At 36.5% G+C, this 22192-nt stretch overlaps 1 protein-coding gene across 6 annotated transcripts in view; it reads right to left on the bottom strand.

Moving 5' to 3' along the window:
• CPNE8 (copine 8) overlaps nucleotides 1-22192 on the bottom strand; it is a 106925-nt gene that overhangs the window by 60147 nt on the left and 24586 nt on the right. For all 6 annotated transcript variants that reach the window (XR_007165136.2, XM_048068517.2, XM_048068511.2 and 3 more), the window contains 3 exons: nucleotides 14433-14536; nucleotides 11531-11570; nucleotides 8349-8425 (listed from right to left, as the gene is read on the bottom strand). Coding sequence is in view for 5 of the 6 variants with exons in the window: in XM_048068517.2 (XP_047924474.1) it covers nucleotides 8349-8425; nucleotides 11531-11570; nucleotides 14433-14536 (221 nt within the window). In the remaining variant the exon portion in view is untranslated. The remainder of the gene's footprint in view (nucleotides 1-8348; nucleotides 8426-11530; nucleotides 11571-14432; nucleotides 14537-22192) is intronic.

Raw genomic sequence — 22192 nt, 5'->3', positions numbered from 1 at the left:
GTTGGTTCTATAGCACTGAAGTGACAATACAGTACTTATTTTCAGACTACCAAATTCTCTGGGTAGGATTCTCTGGAAAACGTTACAGAATATGATTTGTGGGGTAATCTGTATTGCACAGCCATTGTCAACTCTATCAGTGCTAGTTATCTGATATTCAAATATAGAAAATGTGCCAGTCGGGCTGTGAGTAGGTTGTATACTGAATAAAAGAAGGTAAAATGTGAGGAAGATCTACATATAGGGTTCTACTGGTTCAAGCCCAGAAGCTGTGGGCATTCTACAGTGATAAGCAATTTTTACGTGGTTTAAAATGTCTTTCTGGCAGAAGTTGTTATGGCACAGGGTTCACCTGAGGCCTCTGATATTACAGAGAATGAAAGATTTTGTCATTAGAAAAAAGATGCACATGGAAAGATTCCCAAAGATGGCAAAATAATTGGACAGTCTCTGAGGGAGCAATTAACTTGACTGTTACGGGAATTGAACATGAGACCATCATCGAAAGAAAAGGCCACAACAATACCTGCATGTCTCTAGACTGGGTACGGCCTTGAGGAGTGATCGTCTCCTTAGAACAAATGACTGCATGATTGAGACACAGTATCTGCAGCACCTAAATAAGCTTGAAAGGTCACTCTGCCTTAACAAGGACTGAAAGGAGGACCTTGTGAGACTCAGTGGAAAAGTCAGAGAAAGATGACAGTTCATCTAGGAATTTGAACATCTGAGAGTAAACAGAGCAGTGAGGCAGAGAGGATTGAACACTTTTCAGATCATTAAAAAATTTACAGTCTTAACCCTGAACGTACAGAACTAGCCCTCTGGCAGTCACAACCACGGATAAGAGGACAGGACAAATATATAGAAAGTCCCTATTCCAAGGTTCAGGCATTTTTTCTATCAATTATGTTGACAGCAAGATGACAGGAGAAAGAACGTCCCAAAATAGGCCAGCTGGCTCCAGTGCAGCCTCATTAACAAGCAGTGGCACTCAGATCTGAATAACTGGTGTAGAACCTTCATTAGACTCTGCAATGGCTCTGCCTCATCATCACAGAGAATCCTGACAGGAGTGCACTTATTAGATCCTGAAAGGAATATTGCTCAGAGTTACAAATGTAGCTTCTCTCTAGGAAGACAGAACACACAAATATCTATTTATGAATAATTTCAAGGAAGGTGACAGTCTCTTGAGAGAAAAATAAAGCTGTGCCATTTCTGGAAGTAGATACATCTGCACCTTATCCTTTCATGCTATTACAACTGGGGCACACAAGGTCACTGAGTAGATCTTACACAGAGCTTGTCTTGGGAAAGCATTTAATGAATTCAGTAACCCAATAACTAAAGAGAGTAAAAATTACTGTTAAAATGACAGATTCCCCATTTCCCCTGCCTTGTATGACTAGATTTATTTTGCAAGAGAAATTAACTAGAGGAGATGTTCACATCCGCACCTGGCCAGTTTGTAGAATGAAATGCAGCACTGAAGAATTATGATCATGAACTCAAATGCTCACACTCACATAGGTAACAGGGTGGTGCCCTATCATACCAGGAGCGAGAGTCTTCTGCCACAGAGTGCACCAAATTCAAAGCCCTTAATGCTATCAGAAATAAACAGTGAGGCTGAGGAGATATCCTCATACCTGCCAAGAGCAAATACGATTAAGTTCATGCCTCTGAGGCATAATCCACTGGAGCTTGTAAAACCAACAGAACTGCAAGTCATGCCTGTGATGAAGGCAAAGAAAAGTGTGCATGTTTATCTTCATTTTTGCTCTCACCATGAAGGACAGCGCCAAGGTATGTGTTTCAGCCTGCCTGGTAGACCACTGTAATAATGAGCCTCTAGGCTTGAGATGTGTTGCTTAATTTTGATGAGGTGTAGAACAAGAGTGTCCTTTCAGGGTAGAATTTCTAAGGGAACTTTCCCTGGTAGTGGGCGGTCTGACTTGGCCTTGGCCAGATCACAGCGGCCACGGGTTCCCAGACCTTACAGAGCTTTTGTAGATGTTGAAAGTAGATACATCTGAAGTTTAACCTTCAAATGCTTTTAATTTTCATTTTGAAAAAAAAAAAAGTCAAAATTTACTTGAATGCCATTAAGAGGACGGAGTTCGGCTTCTCAAGCTGCTTAAGTACAAAAAGTGGTACTTCAGTGGGGCGGCTGATTGGGACTAAAACAGCTCTGAGCATTCCCTTCTTTGCACACCTACTAGCAGAGAACAGAAAAGGCAAACTTTTAATGAACTTCAGCAATACTGTGAAGAGAAAAAGGTCTCTGATCTCAAATGAAAGATCATAAAGAACATTCAAAATATGTGAATGTGGACTTGACTTTGTAAAGAGAACTGTAAATTCAAAGCAGAAGATATCCTTAGGAAGGAAAGACATATCACCAAATGAATCGTAGAATCATTTAGGTTGGAAAAGACCTATAAGATCCTCAAATCCAAGAGTACTGAGACTTTAAACACACCTGTACAATCAAACAATTTTGAAATGAAATGTAATGGTTTAATGAACAAGATAAGATAACAAATATCTCCTAGACACCAAGATAAGCAGACTCCAGAAAGTCCAGAGTGAAAAAACAATGAGGCACAGCTGTCTAGCCACAGCACTGTCAAAAACCCCAATGATAAAGTAAAACCTGAACAATGGGAAGAGCTGAAAAAAAAAACACCATGACATTAACGAATATCTACCAGCATCACTTATACAAAAAGGAAGAGAGATTTGGAAACATTTCAAGGAGGAAACTGGCTTGGGTCCATTTAGTATCTGACACACAACAGAGCAGCCTCTATAAGCACAAACCTAAACAACACTCGCTTGCCCAAGAGAGAATGTATTACACAGGTCCACACAAGCATGAAATAATAAGACTTTTTTTCCCAACAGGAAAAGATATCGGTGAAGATTCTTTCTCATAGCTCATTTCAAACTTTAGATTTCATCTGTTAATTCACTTAACCTGTACCAAGTGATGACAAACCACATGGTCTAGTGGGAGGTGTCCCTGCCCATGGCAGGGGAGTTGGAATTAGACGGTCTTTAAGGTCCCTTCCAACTCAAACCATTCTATGATCCGATGATTATTTTTAATCTACACATTTAAAATAAATGTCAGGAATTTTCTCAGGAAAAAAGTAGTTTGCTGGATAATTTAACACTTTTAAGACAGAAAAAAAAATATAAAGACGTTCAAGCAAGATTTGTCTTACAAAATACAGGAATACGGGTGTCTCCAAAGTCAGCACCCGTCTCTGGCCAAGTCACCAAAGGCTCCCAGCAGAGTCAACTAACAGTTGGCCAAAAGAGTCAATGGAGTTCACAGTGCAATTCACTGTGTAATTCACAATTCAATAGCAAAAATTAAGTCTAATTAGCTTATCTGTTAACATAAGTCTGTGATTTTTTTTTTTAAGTAGAAGGAAACAAAATAAGGCCAACCCCCTGTCCCAAACACAGGATAATTTGTATGTTCAAATGTATAGACAATGCAACCGCCCTGTTCACCATCAAGAAGGAAAACCATGGCCAGAGCAAGCAGACAGTATGTGTCCCCAGCCCCTGGTGCTGAGGTTCACCTGGGACAAACCTGGAAAGAGTTGGACAGAGGTGGAGATTGGCCTTTGCTCGTCTGATGGCTCTTCTGGGATGGGTCAGGGAGTAGCCTAACATACCCCTTCCATTGTGAAGGTAACTACTTACTGAACTCGACCTCAAGGCTATTTCCTGGACAGACTTTTAGAAGTTTCATATCCAGCATGGGTGAATCACAAAACACTGTTGTCTAGTAGCCACAATGTTTGCTGAAGTTAACTATTGTATCTGAAATTCACTTTTTCTCGGTAGTTTCCCAAGACATTTAAGGAAGTGATAAAGTGAAGTAGTACTACCTCTAGCACATACTATGTCACTATGTGCACAGATGCGTTTTTAAGATTAAACAGTATATTTGTCATTTGTATTTCCTGAATCATGCTGCAGATACTGAAACCCTCCTCACCTTGAGGAGCTTAAGATTTTATTTACCTTTAAAATGAAGCACTTCCCAATGTGCACAGTCTTATTATTACAGAGAATGGAAATAATAACAAAATACATAGGGACATTAATAGAACTGTTTATGTATAGGACAATTAAGCCCTGTTTAAAAAATAAGCACTGGCATAGTCCTTGGGGAGGGAGGGCATGGAGGGCAGGAAGAGTTTCAGGGCAGGGGATGACTAGGGATTTGTCATAAAAACTGAGTTTGTAACTACAGTGATGAGGTGACCGGAACCCCTTGAAATTCAGCAAAATGCATTTATTATCAACTTCAGTTCTGAGCATTGAAGAGAATACGAATCATATTGTCAAAGGATGTTGCAGAAATAATGATCACAGCATTCATGGAATTCAGCAAGAGAACTAACAACTTACATTTATTACACATCAATTTGAATCATCTGTGGTTGGCTGTAAATTAGGGAAGCTAAAGCAAAGATTTATTTTGATACAGTACTACGTAGAAGTGTTTTGCAAACACTTTTTGTTTTTTTTTTCATGTCACTCAAGTTTGAAGCATGAACTATATGATAATGAGTCCTGTTGAATAGCTGATATTCGCCTTCGTATAAAATCCAAATGATTGGAAATAAGGCATTTACAGACAAAATTTAGTCAAGGCTAATGGACTGGAAGGGCATAAAAATAGGAGTGCCTGCCTAGAACACAGTGGTAGCCTACCTCTCACATTTGTGATTCAAAAATATTTTTTTGGTTTTTGTTTTGTTTTGTTTTAAATTTTATTTTTTATAAGTCTCAGAAATTCAAGTAGTTGAAATCCCATTTAAAATATTTAAAATATGAAATCCCATTTAGAATATTTTCAAAATTTAAGATGTAATTATACAAAATTTACTTTTTGTAACCAAAATATTTCTTTTACTTTATTTAAAAGTTTTTATGATTTTATAAGGACACTTATGTTAAATTAAAAGAAAACTATGTAAATTCTCTTTCTATTTATCAGTCTAAATGGTCTGTTCTGAACTGTTATCTCATCCAGAAGCACTACTAGGGACAACCGAAAATTATTTTTGGCATGGAAACATGAAACTTCAGATGCATTTCCAAGCTACAACTGTGTTGGAACTGTAAAAAAATGAGAATTTAACTGGATTAAAATATTGAGAAGAGTTTTTAGCATGACACTTCAACACCTCAAAGTTACTGAACGAGAAAATGATGGCTATAGTGGTTCTCCTTGAAGCTGGACACTGCTTTCATGAAGCTAAAAATTTTAGGGCCACCTCCGCGTATCATCAAGCTCTTTGACGCAATGTAGAGAAATGTTATTTTTTGTTATTATTTTATTGATGACATTAAGTTATTTACATAAATAAGAAAAAAATAATAAAATTTAGGGAAAACTGGTATGTTTTGGCCACTGATAACAAGATACTGACTTCTGAGATTTTTCACAGGACTTCAGAACTACTACTTAAAGTAATGTTAAGGTCTGAAGTTGACAGGATATAAAAGATGCACATGAAAAGATGACTAGTGTATAAACCACATAAACCACTAAAGACATTATTTGTTTTAAAAATAAAAAGGTCACCTAAGTAACAGAAATGATCAATTACATCATATATATACCTAGAATACAGTATATGGCTAGGAACATATTTCTTAAGCATCCTACATCAGAGTAATAATCCATCATTTAATACAACTCAATTAGGGAGTTTTACTCTATTTACAGTAATACTAAGAGACTAAGTACATTCTGAGTTTTGTGAATTGTACTTCATGCTGATATTGATTCTTCTTACATGAATACAAATTCAGAATATGTACCATTTGTGGTGTTTTTACCAAAGTTTAGCCCAGAAGAATATTTTCCTATAAATGACGGATGTCTGCTGAGTAACCACTTGGAAGACAATGTACAAACGTAGTATCTTCCTTAAGGAATCACACGGAAACATAACTCAACCCACACATTACTTGCCAGTATTTCTATATAAGGTTTCCTATATCAGAAGACTGCACCTCCACTTACAAGCAAACCAGTGATAAGGAAAAGTAATCAAAGTAACCCTTGTATATTCATAGTGAACCCAGTAAAATGTGACAAGAATACTCCAGCAGACAGAGTAACCAAATTCATGATCACTAACTGCAGTGCAATCGCTGTTTAAAAAAACAAAACAGAACAAACTGAACAAACATACTAAATCAAAAAAAGGTATTGCTGTCACAAAAGATATCCACCTATACCTTTAAATGTTTGCTTTTAGCATGCCATACCTGAATTTGTAGTTTACACTTGCATAAAAATTGTAAATTATTTTCAATTACTGGATTATTTTTTTTAGGAATAAATAATGAAGTATTTTTCAAATCATTTACACTTTAAATATCTGTATATCCCTATGAACAGTGGTTTTCAAACATAAAATCCTCTCAGATGAAGGCAAATCCATTGATCATGTGAAAGGTTTTGATAATTTTAGTTGGATAAATAGAAAATATTTGATGCTCTGGATTACCTCATTGACTAGGAATTGTAGTATTGGGAATAACAGAAATAAAAGTAGGAAAGTTTGGCTTTGAAACACTTTCTTCCTTGATGCCTGAACAAAAATCAATAAAGACTTACGATGTGTTAATTTGGAAGCTAGAATGTCTTCTGGTTGTGTTACGAAGATATTTTTATATGGTATCTCAGTGCATAGGTTGTTTTATAATGTCTTATATTGCTCAGATAACAGTGTCCCATGCAATCTTAAGGATTTGATAAGATTCATTAAGCACAGAATGATTCTGTAAATGCTGGGAGATAGCCATGTAAATTAGTGATTGCTAAAATCAATGAAATAAGGTACCATATCTGTACTGTAGGATTAATGTAAAATGAAATGGTAGATTTTATTACTTGAATTATAAAGTCAATACCTAAACAATGTTTTTTTTCCATCATTATGCAACATGACAATTTCATATCCATGGACAAGATAGGAGGTTATTAGTATAAGTAAAAGGATAAAATTTTATTCTGAAGGAAATTTTGTTTGTATGTCTCTTTAATCCTAATAGTATAGTATCAGTTTTGACTCTTTTTTTTTTTTATGAAGTAAAACTGTGATTTTCTTTGATAATCACAGAGTTACTGGTTACTACCTAATAGTCCAATTTTTGGTCTGCTCAATCAAAAAAAATCCTTATGAACAACAAAGGAATTTAGTAGATTTAGATGATATAATCGAAATACTTCATCAAAATACAGAAGGAGTAAGTATTTTAAAAGAAAAAAAAAAACAAAAAAACAATTTTCAATGCAACCAAGCCCCTTCAGCTGGTGACAATGTGCTTTTGAGAAATTTGAGATGAAAGTTATTTAATTATCAATTGAGGAAGTAAGTACTCATATGCGTGTTAAGTCTACAGGTCCTCTAAGATATGGAATCATTCGAACTAATGCCTTCATTTAAATTGAATAGATAAAATGGCTATTTTTTTTAGAAAGGACTCAGCACCAAGTGAATTTCAGAGATCGAAGTTCTTCAGAGTCGTTATTTGATCTGGCACTGAACTTTAGTCCTAGCTATGTTTTCTACTAAAGAAAAGTCGAATATGCAGAGCTATGGTCATCTTACAGACATTCCCAAATATTTTGGTAAAATTCATCATAAAATAAATGAAAATAAATATTAGCAATGTTATCATGGTATACTTGTTCCTTGTACTTGAGATCATGTAAAAAAGCAGTAATTTCATATTTTTACAGAAAGGTGATTTATCATACAGAATTGTGACATCAACTATTTAAATATTATAATATACAAATTCAGAGAACAGCCAGAGAATAAGCATTCATGTTAAATATTGGGAATGATTCTTCTTAAGAAGAAGTCAATTATTTAACCTTATCAATAAGATGAGCATAATCAAAACTGCTTCTATTTCATGGTCATTCCTAAACCTTGACTGACAAGAATAAACTATTTACAACACGAAAGAAAGAAAAATATTTTTAAATTTATTATATTCAAACTATTTCTAATGCACAATATACTATATTTGACAAAAATTATGGATTGGACAATTCCTTTCATAACTGTCTACACTGAAATTTAAATTGCCATAGTCTTAAACACTTAAATTACCATCAAAACTTAAATTACCATAAAGAAAGAATTTTACTGTACCTAACAATTCGTTCTCTCTTAGAAGCCATGTTTTCCAGTTCTGCATATCAAGGTAACTCACAGCAAAGAAACCTCACAACTCTCTCCTAATGAAGCAGTATGTATTCAAACAACATTCCAGAATGACATACTTACACAATTGGTTTTTCCAGTCTGCTACCCTGTGATCCAACTATTTCTCCCAGCGTACAGAACATTTGTCCCAAAAAATCCTGAAAAGCAGTAACAAAAGAACTCAGAAATTGTGTTTTGCACTAGGAGAAAAAAAGTGCTTTCCCATTTATTTGGGCCTTTCTTTAGGGTAAAACACAATTTACCAAACATTGCATCTTAATAATAATTACGTAGTAATGAAACATAAACCAGACTCACCATTACACATTTCACGTAACTCTGGGTTACATTTACAGAAGTAATCCTAATACACAGCATATACTGTTTTATACTACCTTTTTCATCCAAAAAATGAAAATGAGATGGAAAAAAATGTAAAGCCATCAGTAATATGTCTTTTTCTTCACCAAACTGCAGCATTTTAACAGCTTGCTCCTTTATGAAGAGATTCTACAGTGATTCTACCAATTTCAGGAAAGTTAATTATGTTGTCAGGAATTCAAGCTTGTGCAAGATTTCTGTGAGCATCCTGGATTGACAGTCGTACACAAGCATTGCTTTAATGACAGACATTATTTTTCAATTTTATAATTTAACTTTATCACTACAAATCAGGTAATTTTCATATTCCATTTCCCTGTAACGTAAGTAGCACCATAATATGAATGGATTTGCAGGGTTGTATGCATATTGAAAAAAAAAATTATGCTGCAGTCCAACTCCTTATCTTGCATATGAAAGCAGCTTGCTAGTTTTATTCTTGCCAGCAACACTGGCAGCAGGAGTAACAGTAGCATGTGAGACTTGTTCACAAACATTAACAAGAATCAAAACACTTTGATCACTATACAGAGAACCATAACTGTATGATACAGTAGTGAATATCTGTACAAGTAGTTCCCACTCCTCTTTAAGTCCAGGCCACTCATTCCCATCTCTGAGTCACCTTCCCAGCTGTGCTAGTTATAGGTTCATATTACAAATTAGGTCTGAGAACTAATCCCACTGAAGAGGAAAACCACTCTGCAAACACACATTTTTGAACTGTGTCCTTTGACTGATCTGATACTGTAACACTGCTTCCATCAAAATTAAGTCCTTTAAAATGGCTAAGGCTAAAATGCATCTGAAAATCCTCAACTCCTCACTCATTTTTAAAAACATTAGGCCTGATACATTCTAAAACACGCCATTTTCTACACTGAAACAGTGTACTCAACAATTTTCTTCTTTTTTTACCCTCACAGAACTTGATGTTTATTTATGGTGGTGTTTCTATGATTAATTCCTATTTGTTCCACAGTCTACTATTAATTACAATTGTTAATTACTATGCATTTTTTTGTTTTTTAAATCTCTAAGTTACCATGAACCTAAGAGTCTAATTTCAGGTAGCCAGTTTTATATGCATTTTTACAGACAGCTACAGTGGCAGCTGTCTACAGGAAAATTCTACTCTACTTACTTCATGTAACCATTATAACAACCCATTTCAGTTTCTTCCCATTTCGCCAAAATTCAGTCACCAAGATCGAAATTCTTCAGGTTTGCTCTTTACTATCTCCCCGTACATTCAGCTATTAAATGACACTGCCCAGTATTTGCAAAGAAATAGGTTAATAGAAATTTTTAGGGACAGGAAAGATGTTACTACACACCAGCAGACTACACCACATGGAAAGTCTAGCTAAGCAAATACTATTTGCATGACGTTTTTCAGAAAAGCCAAGCTCCCGGTGCATGAATATGAGCGAAGCTCTGCTCAGTCCATACTTACTAACTGTCAAAATTCTTAAGACCTATGTGAAAGAGATGAGGGAAAAGCAAAAGGCAGACCAACCCTGAGCACTCAGTAAACAATGGAAATGAACTGAAGTGGTCAAGAAATCTCTAGCTACCATCATTCACAGGACTCTCAGGATTCTTGTTCATGAGTATAACATTATATAGCACAGTTTGGATGTCTTCCAACATAGACATCCAAGACTATACAAACTTGTATAGACTTCTCTTAATACCAATGGAGGGAAAGAGGTATTTCTGATATTAATGTTCATGACTAAAAGACAAAGTTTTCCTCCACACTTGAAGATTCCAGGAAATTGGCACTGTTGAAAGAACAGGGTGTAATGAGTCTGAACATGCTTAGCCCTTATTAAGTACAATGAAACTGACACATATGTAATTCAAGACCTGCTTGAATACTCTTCAGAAGGCCATTGGTTTCTTTTCTTTTTTTTATTTTTTTTTTCCCAATGGACTCAGCAACATACTCAAATCTTCAACTCTTGTTCCAGTAATCAAATAAAGAAATGTAAGTTATATATTTACATATATCTTTGCTTGCACTTCCATATTAACGAAGCTATCTTGCCTCTTCAAAATAAAAATAAAATAAAATAAAATAAAAAACAAGAAAAAAAACCCAAAACATTTATTTCTTAGGTTTTTCTACTACAAACTATGTTTTGGGGAAAAAATAAAAGAATTCAGATAAACTAGTTACTGGAGAACAACAAACAATCTAGGGCTGAAGCTCACAATGCTTTATCCTTGCTCAAGTCAGTATAGGAAGACTTCTATTTTGTGTGGCTATTCAGAAAATCTTGCCATGATGACAGAAGGAAAAGAGTTTGCCATGGACTTTAAATCTTTACAGTGAGGGTATCACAGGCGATGAAAGGCAAAAAGCCTCATCTTTTTACTGTGAAGCACACACACAATGTTCCTTCCATTATCTTTTCCTCTGCTTCAGCAGATTCTTAAAGGTTCTCTTACCAAAGCCTCCCTGTGTTTATTTTTAAAATTTCACTCAGCAGCCCCTGAATTCTACTCCAACACCTCTAAATATTAAAGCTGCCATTTAATCTCTTTCAATTTAAGATGTCATGAACATAAAAGAATTTTACTAATATTAATTGTGACACAATCAAAACAAATTTACAATTTTAGGAGAATGATTAACAAAATGCAGCATATCTCATATGTGAAAAGACGTACATGTGCTTAAATATGCCCTTTACAGGATGAATGTCCCATTAAAGTTATACTCGTGAGCATTAAACATTATATTAAGTAACATCACAGGTTCTCTATTTGTCTCTAAGCATCTGATTTTACTTACAGTCAAAAGAAAATAAACTTATCTAGGAAAACATACGCATTTCAGTACAAGAAAGAGTAATAACCAGGAAAAAACTTACATGCTTCGATAGGTTAGGACTCTTGGAGTCAACATCATAGCTTAAAAAAAAAAAAAAAAAAGTTAGATCCAACTTGCCGGGTGACAGATCTGAGGACACTGTAAAAAATGAAAATCAAACAATTCTTTCACCTATTTCAATGTGTAAAATTTACCACAAAATGATACCTCAGTGGAAGTCTCACCAGTAAGAAAGGCGATCATCACAGATTACAGGATTAGTGTTCACTACCTATCTAAAATAAAATTGTTTTCAAAGTACAGGCTAGTAAGAGAAATTAATCTAATACTCCTTTTCGAAAAAGAAGCATAATGGAAGCAGGAAAAAATTTAGAACAAAATTTTAGCAGATATCAAAATACCTTGGGAACTATTTTCTTTGGTAGTTTTTCAGTCATTTGATTAATTAATAACAACTGCCAATAAATCAAATTTCTTTTAGCAAGCATTTGACTTGCTCTTTTCAGCTTTTTATCATAATCTTGTTCTTCCTCCAACTAGCAAATATCATTGTTTCCTTTTCACTATCAATTCAAGTTTCAGAAAAATTACTCTGTGAATTTGAGATAAATTTAAAAATGTGTAATACAGTAATCCTTATGGGAGTGCTAATCACTACACTATCAGTCTTCCACCATTATCAGAAAATCCCCAGTATTACTTTTATCAAATTATTATTATCAAATCATTACTTTTATCACATTCGATTCAATACCAGTAATGGAATTGAAAAAGTATTCCAATCTCCATCTCAGCCTCTAACTGCACGTTTCCATTCCCACATTGTGGTATACCACCCGTTTGTTTGTGCTGCCACAACTGGTTGTGGGGATGGATGATGCACTGTGGACCAGATCAGAAATCAGGAGGATGGGAAGCTGAGTGCGGTGCAGCACAGCCTAAGTTTTAGAAACATATTTGTAAACAGAAGAATGACTATAGGAACCACTAACAGAAGATTTAAAAAATAATAACTCCACACTGTCTGGTGAAATTGAACAGGAAAAAACAACAAAAAAAAAGGTAACTTGACCCTGAAGGCTAGATACACTATTGAAACAAAAAACTATTTCATTGGCAGTATTAGGAACATATTATCAAATATGAACAGAAGAAAGGCTGAAACTTTGGTGGCTATAAAGTATATGTACATGCTCATGGTCATTTATGAGTACCTCAAAAAAAAAAAAGAAAAAAGAATCAGAGATATGCCTGCCTTTTTCTTTTTTTGTTGCCAGAAATTTAAACCCATCAGAACTTCCTTTCCTTGAAAAATAACGCTTTGGCCAACTGGAGTACACAATTTTGCCGAGGAATTTAAAAAGTAAGCTTTTTAAAGATGTTTCTTTCTTGATCTATATCGGAGTTTTAATCCATGATTAGTTACATGAGTCACATTTTTAACTCAGAATTCTACAATAATTCATTTCCAATCTACCAGAGTTATAGGACTTTGAAGAGAATTCACAGACTCTGGCTATATGGGCAGGCAAGCATTGAAAACTGTCATTCAGCTGTGAGTTCAGAATAGACTTGTGGTCACAAGGTGATCTGGAACAACAGTAGAAAAGTCAGGTCTTTCTGCTAAGTACAGAATATGATGTTTACAGCTTTTTAAAAATAACAAATAGGATCAAACAGGAGATTGATATTCCCCTGTCAGGTTCAAGTCCTTTTTCAGATCACACTTATCCAGAAGTTCTTCACAGATTTCCCTTTCTTTGCCTAGACTGAGCCTAGCTTTCTTTTCCTTGGTCATTTCTTTTGGTCTCCACTTCTATTGGACCTTCTCCTCCCATAACATACATGCAGCCTAGGAGGAGCAACAGATATACAAATAAATATTTCTGTGTGGTCCCAGCTGTTTCTTCATTTCTGAAATGCATCACCTGCGCTTCGAGGGGTAAACCTTTATTTTGCAAAGTGACTAGCTCTTACTTAAAGCTATTGTAAATGGCAGGAAATAGTTATACTCAGCAGACTTAATGACATCACATACGAATTCTAAAAAAAAAATGGAAAAATAAGAAAAATATGTGCAACACGCTTTCATGGTGAGGATGAAGAAAAAGTTGCAAATGGCCATCTACAATCACCATGTATTCTATCTCGGCACTGAGGAATTCATTTCACTCCTTAAACAGTTGAAGTCCAGATGGAAACAGGCAGCTGATATCTGTGTATTGAATACAATGCAACTTTTTTTCCCTTATACATCCTTCCAGTACTTCTTGTTAACTTAGGTAGCATTATGATGAGTTATAAGAAAACTGCTAAAGCTAAAGAAAAAATATATCTGATGTTTGTTTGTTTCTATTAACTTTGCTAATGTCTATTTATCAGGCACCATACCTTTTTTTTACTATAGGAAAAATCAACACTAATGCAATCATTGTTGTATTTATTTTATGCCCTGCCTAAAATAACAATTGATTTACTTTCCACAAACTCTGAAAAAAAAAAATCAAAGAGACTGTAAGAGTCAGTTTGAAGCAACTATTTGGACAAGTAAATGGTACATTCAGACTAAAGCCTAGAAGATTTAAAGATGGCTTTGCCACGAAGTTGCTAGGAGATTTTAGGCAAATAAAGAGGCATTTGTCCTTCTGATTTGCTGTGTACAAGATAAAGATGCACTAAATAAAAACTATTTCAAACTATTTTTTAAAAGCAATTATTGTGAGTATGAATACATTTTGACTAGTTAACACCTACCAATTTCTTAAAATTGAGTCATTATTATGTTACATGTTTATTTCTGGAGAAGCAATGCTAAATCAATCGTGTTTACTGATTTGTTCCATGTCAACAGACACTATCTCTTTTCAAGTTAATTTTGTGCTTTACAAATCTTAGTATGTTTACAGAGACTGTAATATTAGAGTAAAAGATTGTTAACTTACAAATCAAATCGAAGATTCTCTCTTTCTTCAAAGAAGTAGTCCATTATAAATTTTCTTACAAAATCTGGGTTTAAAGTATTATCAATTACTTCTGTTCTTCCAAACTGTAAAAGAAAAGTATCAGTTTAAGGCAGGTACTTTATGGAAATGTAATTAAGTAGTCTTCCAAAATCAGCAATATGTGAGATATGGAAGAGCCTATAAAAATTTCTCTTAAACATATGGCACGAAAGAGAATGACTATGTTCACATGAATAAATCAGTTATCGGAGGATGAAGATAGAGTGGCAGAAGTCCACATACTTCTGCGTGAAGAGTGGTGCACGCTCTGTATCGTATGATCTAAACTTTATAAACATCAGCCCCCAAAGTCAATCAGAATCCAAAAAAAAATTGAGAAAATTTCAGTAGCATAAAAATCCACTTTTTCCTCAAAAAAGACAATAGCAAGCAAAAGCTTACATAGACTGCTTACTTCAGATAGATTTAAATATTAGCAAATTTAGTTCTTCTGTTAGAAGTGAATCATTTTTGCACTATCCAGCTCTTACTTCACCTCAGTTCAGATTTCTTTTTACATTTCCTCCCTGAGCTTTCTGCAAAACATTTTTTTTTCCCCTTGGTGTTTACACCAGGCTCTTGACAAGCAGAAAATATTTTAGTTTAAAAAAATAACTTTTGATTGACTTCAGTTCATAAACATCACAGACATAAATAACAGGTCATAAAATATGAGTATTGTGTTTTAGCTGTTCTTTCAAGACACCTTCTTTTTGAAACAGAAAACAAAACAAAAAAGGATGAGTTAATGACACGAGCATTTAATTTTGTCCTACATATTGAAAATACCAAGACATTTTAATATAGCCTACTGAAAAGGTGGTTGACACTTTTCTGAAAGATCATCATTAATAATCCTCAAAACTGCAATTTGTGACTCCAAACTTTGAATGAGTCAAAGACTGCCAACCTCTTCATTGACAGGACTGAATTAAATCCATAAACATGGATAAAGAAAGAATAAAGACAGTTATTTTCTTGTAACTAAATTTTTTTAAAAAAAAAACTAAAACGCTTTTCAGATCACAGCTGTGATTGTAGCCATTGCACAGAACCCCTGAGTCTCCAACAGGAGCCTCCCTACCCTGGCCCCTGAACACTCAACATCTGTGGATGGAAGGACAGAGCATACTCCACTGTCACTTCCTCTCAAAACTCAGTAATCTCCTTTTATTACTTGATTCACATTAAAATAAAGCGGTAAAGAACTCCAGCCACATTATTTGTGTGCTTTAAAGAACTCCATTACTTTCAAAAACCGTTTTCTTCTTCAAATGACTGTGCATAAGTTCACTCAAACTGCAGGGGTCTGACTCCAAACACCACTCGTTCACATGGGTCATCTGTATTTAAGAGTGTGACTGCCTTGTGAAAATCAACTACCCACCTCAGGTACAATAAAATATTCAACAAAAGTTAACACATCTTCAAGACACATCTTTATAAAGTCTCAGAAACAGGAACAGTCCTCTGAAGTTGCACAGCGGTGATTTGCACCTGTACAGAGTGTGCTTGAATCCTGTTAGGTGCTTTCACTTTGGCTATGCTGTGAGATGTCCAGTTGCGATGATATTCAGAGATATCCATATTCCAGCACTTCCCGAGAAAGACAGAAAAGCAAAACTATCTTCCTGATGAACAATATCCTCTCCAAATAAAAACACAAAGAGTATTTAACATGTAGTGTCAACTAGTACGCCCCTCTGCCAAGACTTTATGTCAGTTCTTAAAACCTAGATAGAATGGTTTCCTGACCTCACTGGCAACTCACTTGAGATCCCCTGCAAGGCTTCTGAGCGTGTCCTAAAGCAAATCGTTTAGAAAGCACGGCCACTCATGAGCAATCATTCTCCTAAGCCAAAGTAATAACTATGAAGGGGGTAAGCACTGTGCAGAAGTGGGCAGGAGAAATCTCCAGAAGCTCTCCAGAGTGGTGAAGACACTGGATATTCAAAATGATCTCCCTGAATCTTTTAAGAGAGGACTGGCATTTGTGCACAGGATCCTGGAAACGGATCAGAACATGAACAAATAGTTTAATCCTTACAGGTGAAAGAAGTTACTCTCTTGAGAAAAGACTCAAGATATCCTCTGAAATGCTTGAATAGGTAGAGTGCTGGAAAAAAAAAAAAAAAAACTCTCTTGAACCAAAACTGGTGAATACTGTGGCCAAGTATTTACGAATGAGAAATGACAGCAGCACTAGAAAGCTGGTGTTTCTATAGGAACAAGTATGGCTGGAACATATGCATGGCTAAAAGGCCTTTCTCTTGCCTTTGAATAACAGCATTCAAATTTTTACGAACAGCTGAAGTCTTCAATCAGCTTCCAGGTCAAACAGATCTCAGTGTTTATAAAGAAAATCTTCCCCTGTCAACTGAATGCTTTATAGCATTCAACAATACTGGAGCCAGGAAAAACTGAAAGTTGGAATGGCTGATGAAACATGCAGCAATATCTAAGCAATTGGCACTGTCTGAAGTTGTGCACTGAGAACGAGTAGCCAGTCTCTGACACAAGCATCAAGCCAGGAGTGAGAAATGAAAACAAGGGGGTCATAAGGACTATCCATTTTGCAGTTCTGAGCAAGAATATATCATCTGAGTATTTTTTTTTCCCTGGCGTGTCCTATTTCTTGCATTTGCATTGTCACAGCAAGCTGGCCAAATACTCTCAAACACTGGAATCAGCCACAAGCAGAGGAGATTCACTCTTAGCACTGAAATCTGATGAACACTCAGCTACTCAAGAAGCAAAAGACTCAGGGCATTCAAAAAGATGTGTACCAGATCCTAAGATGACTGCTACGTAACTTGCAAAGCTACCTGAGGCACAGCAGGTAAGTAAAGAGTACTTACTAAGTTGGGGCTCTCATCTATGTCCAACAGAGTCAGATGCACATATGCAAAGATATTGATGAAGATGTTTCCCATATGTGCAGATTTAAGTATAAGTTGTCCTGGGAGACCCCTTAATCACCAGGCAGGAAAAAAAAAGGTTACTGAAATCCTTTAAACGCTCAGATCAGGACAACCTTGAAGGAGAGTAAGAGGATCTTTCATCATGTGGGGCCTACTTCTACATACATGGAAGACAGAGGAACATGAAGAACATAAGCAGCTGTAAACTAAGTACTTTATGCTGTCAAAGTCATCATTTAAATTGAATAATGTGAGCTCAGAGGATCAACTTGTCAAAAGAGTTCCTTTAGGGGTACTCACAACCCTCTTGACAAACCTCTGACTTGACACCTTCATAAACTGATAATTTTCTGATGTAATACTTCTTGAAACAGTAAAGGCAGTTTGCACAACAGGAAGTTACAGCTGACTTTGGAAGAGCCATTCAGAGAAGAAGAAAATTAATGGCTAAGAAAAACAGACAAAAATCATAGAATACTTGAGGTTGGAAGGAACTGGGGGAAATTGTCTAGTTCAATCTTCCTGCTCAAAGCCAGATCAGCTCAAGTAGGTTGCCCAGTCAGGTTTTGAGTATGTCCAAGGGTGGAGACTCCACAACCTCTCTGGGCAACCTGTTCCAGTGTACATGGTAAAAAAAAAATAATAATAAAATCTTATGTTTAAACAGAATTTTACCACACATTGTCTCCTGTCCTTTCACTGAATACAGCTGAGAATAGTCTGGCTCTGTCTTCTTTACTCCCTTCCATCAGGTATTCATACACATGAATAACATGTGAGCCTTCTCTTCCCCAGGTTGCAGCAAGGACAGTGTCTATGTTTTCTTATGTAACAAGTGATAGGGCACGAGGAAGCCATCGCAGGTTGCACCAGGGAAGGTTTAGATTGGATATTAGGAAGAATTTCTTCATGGAACATTGGCCAAGCATTGGAACGGGCTGCCCAAAGAAGTGGCAGAAGAGACATATGGATGTGGCACTAAGGGACACGGTTTAGTGATGGGACTCGGTGGTCAGGTTGATTGTTGGACTTGATGATCTTGAAGCTCTTCTCCAACCTACATGATTCTCTGGTTCTATGAATAATGTGGTTGTGGATCTGGAAGAAGAGTTCTGCAATGGGAGTCAGATGTGCCAAAGACTTGATGGATAGCTGGAGAAGGTCCTGAAAAGAAAACTGGCAAAGGCAGTAAAGTCAGCAAAGCCCTGTCCCTCCTTACATTGTTCCGGACTTTATAAAATAATGAAATTAAGACATAGCCCACTCTTGAACAAATCCCTCTTGCTGGAGTAGGAAGCAAACAACTCTATACTCGACAAACCCAATCAAAATGCTCTCAAGAATTTCAGAACGTATCATTCACTTGAGGGACAGTACAGGGACTCATACCACAGAAAATCAAAAAATCAATACGGACTTAAAATGTATGACCCTCACTGTCTATGTAGAGTTCATACTATAAAGGCTGTTTGCTCTTCTGTTCAATTGTCCGTTCCCTGAGCGTGCAATCCTCAAACATGAGGCTGTTCATCACCCAAGGGTGCAATCGTCAAGCACATTCCACACAACTCTAAGCCTCAAGATGATACTTTGAAGACCTGAATTTCACTGATCAAGAAATTGCATACACTGCTTTTATAATGCTTGGTTGAACATGTAAGAGAGAAAAGCCTCTGCACCTCAGGCTTTAATGCAAAGGTCTGCTCGCTAGCTCACTGCATGCTAAGAAAAATGATCTGCAGGCTGGAACATCTGACATGTGTCATGAGCTTGGCGTGCTCAGCTTGGAGAGGAGAACGAAAGATCTACTGACACTACCACCCTCTACTACCTAAACAAAACTGTAGAAGACAAAGCCAGACAGTTCACAGAAAACATAAAAAAGACAAATGTTTCCATCATCATTTACAGTAAAGGAAATTATGATGAGGTATAGGGAAACAAGCCTCCCAGTGGATCCCAGAGTGATTAAGCTCTGGAAGGGTTCACCCAGAGAGCTGTGCAGTCTCTGCCACTACAGAATTTCATATCTGATTTGGGAAAGGCCCTGAGCAACCCAACCTAACTGTGAAGATGGCTTTGCTTGGGTCAGGAGACTGAACTAAACACAGCAGGTGAGTTGGAGGCTCACTAAGACAAAGGTTCCCTTCACCTAAATTATTCCATGCTTCTGTCATGTTTCATATCTTGGGTTGTTAAGTTTTATAGTTCCATTAGAAATAGTATGAATTTGAAGAAAAAAGTTACTTCAAAGGAAAATTTTTAACGTCTTATAAAATCATGGCTAAATGTCAGTTAATTTTTTCAAACAGTAAAATATAAACTTATAAATAGCTTCAGTCCCTTCAAAACCGCATTTTTTCAGTAAACAATATTCCACTTAAGACAATAACCAGCTACACTTGGGAAATCTTTTGGACTTGATTTAAAATGCATGACAGAAGCCTATCAGTGAAAGAAGATAAATATGCAGTATCTTGATGATTAAATCACACTGAGACCAGAGGAGGCCTGACAGAATGCCTGCTATGCTGCTGCCTTCACAACAAAATTGTTACAAAACTCAAGAGATTGAATTCAGAGGCAAAGCTAACTTTTCTTTAGATTACTTTACATGACTTTTCTTACATGAGGCTTCAGTCTTCTGGTCTGTTTACTTTTTTTTCCAAGAGCTACTTAAAACAGTTCTGTCATATTAAAGTAATGTAACTAATTACTTAATTGTCAAAATTTATCTTATAGATGACATTGAAATACTGGCCTCTAAAAATCATCGATCTACATTTTTCAGCTAAACAAAATATCATCTTCTTAAATCCCTTTTGCCAATAAAGTATAGCTTTTTTAAACAGAACAGGTTATTTCTATAATCCGGTGACTTACAACTAATAGCATAGCTGCTAATTAATTAGTTCCCCTCCTGGCCTAGTTTCCCCACTAACAGCTGTGTAAAGTTAAAATCTTAAGATGGCCAACAAGCAAATACTTTAGAAACGTCATTCAGGTGAGTAAGCAAATCAATTTAGCTATTTAAAGGGAAAAGAAATTCAAGAAAAAAAATCAAGAAAATTGTTCATTTTTTGGATTAGAGAATGAATCTTTGCCACCTCCTAATGCAAGTTCTCCTGGTAAAAGAAATTTTGTTTATTTAGTCATCTGAAGTTTTACACCATCTCAATTTAGTGATCCAACCCAAGGGGCTCTGAGGTTAATGTAAAATCATAGCCTTCATTTTAATATCAGAATTATAAAGCTAGCAAGTTAGATATCTGTTCTGTATTTCTCAGTCAGAAGATATAAAGTAACTACTGTAACTCTGAGGTCTAACCTAACCAACTGCTCAGAATTCTCTGAATTAATTCTTACTTCAACTTTAAGGCTGTGACTGAACTTGAGAATAATATTTAGTAAAACATCTTTTCTTAGTTTTTAAAATTTATGATGTTTTACCACAATTACAATGAAGTTGTTCCAATAATTAATTATCTCTGTTCTGAAAAAAATCCTTGGGTTTTCTGCCTGATTTTATCTCATTTCCTTTTCCATCTCTTGGATCTTTTTATAACATCGTTAGACAGAAATGTTTTCCATTATGAAATTTATGTTCATAGTGGTGATATTAATAGCTGATTACAATTATCGTTAATTTGCTCTTTCATTAGGCAAATAATTTGAGCTTAAGTTTTTTAGTGTGGCATATTTTATCTAGTCCTTCAATAATTCATTACTCTTCTCTCTCGTCTTTTGACTTTTAAACATCTTGCCTGAAATATGAACAGTCAGAACATCGTATTCTATTAACAGATCTAGGAAAATAACTAAAGAATGGTTTAAACTACCACTAGGTTCTTGGCTCTGGTCTAAATGGTTTTTGAAAATTCTTTAGGAAGCTCCAAGTAGCAGTCTCCATGGGAAGCTCACTGCACAAAATGGCATATGAACACACAACAAAAGGTAATCCTAACCTCAGAAATTATAATCTAGTTTAACAGTATGTGAACAGAACAAATAAGGAATTTGAACTGGGGGAAGAAACAACAAAACGATCCTGTTATAATAATCACTAATAGCCTCAAATCATAAGAATTAGAGGACACAAGGAAACAAACAAAAAATTCACAACTGTGCATTGGGTTTACATGGCAAGTGTTTGGTAGCAGGTGGCTGCAGGGGTTGTGTCTGTGAGAAGAGCCCAGCAGCTGCCCCATGTCAGATAAGGGCCAGGTCCAGATGGCTCCAAAAGGGACTCGGCACTGGCCAGAACTGAGACAGTGACCGACACTGGCTGGGCCTCTGTGAGAGCAGATTCAAGAAAGGGACAAGAACTGCTGCTCAACAGCAGCTGTGAGACAGAAGAGTGAGAAGCAGCCCTGAAGCCCCCAAGGTGAGCGCGGCAGGAGGTGCTCCAGGCACGCAGCACAAGTTCCCCTGCGGCCTGTGGAGAGGCCCCTGGTGGAGCAGGCTGTCCCCCTGCAGCCCATGGGTCCCACACGGAGCAGATCTCCACGCTGCAGCCCGTGGAGGAGCCCCCGGTGGAGCAGGTGGATGTGGCCTGGAGGAGGCTGCGGCCCATGGAGAGCCCCCGCAGGAGCAGGCCCCGGGCCGGAGCTGCAGCCCGTGGAGAGGAGCCCATGCAGGAGCAGGGGGTCTGGGGGGAGCTGCCGCCTGTGGGGGACCCGTGCTGTAGCAGTTTGCTCCTGACAGACCCCGTGGTGTAGACCCATCTGGGAGCAGTTCTTGAAGAGCTGCTGCCCGTGGGCAGCCCCCACAGGCTCAGTT

This window comes from Anser cygnoides, chromosome 1 (assembly GCF_040182565.1).
Source record: "Anser cygnoides isolate HZ-2024a breed goose chromosome 1, Taihu_goose_T2T_genome, whole genome shotgun sequence".
NCBI classification, from domain to species: Eukaryota; Metazoa; Chordata; class Aves; order Anseriformes; family Anatidae; genus Anser; species Anser cygnoides.
Note: the sequence above shows the minus strand (reverse complement) of the source record. Positions and strands in the feature narration are given on the sequence as shown.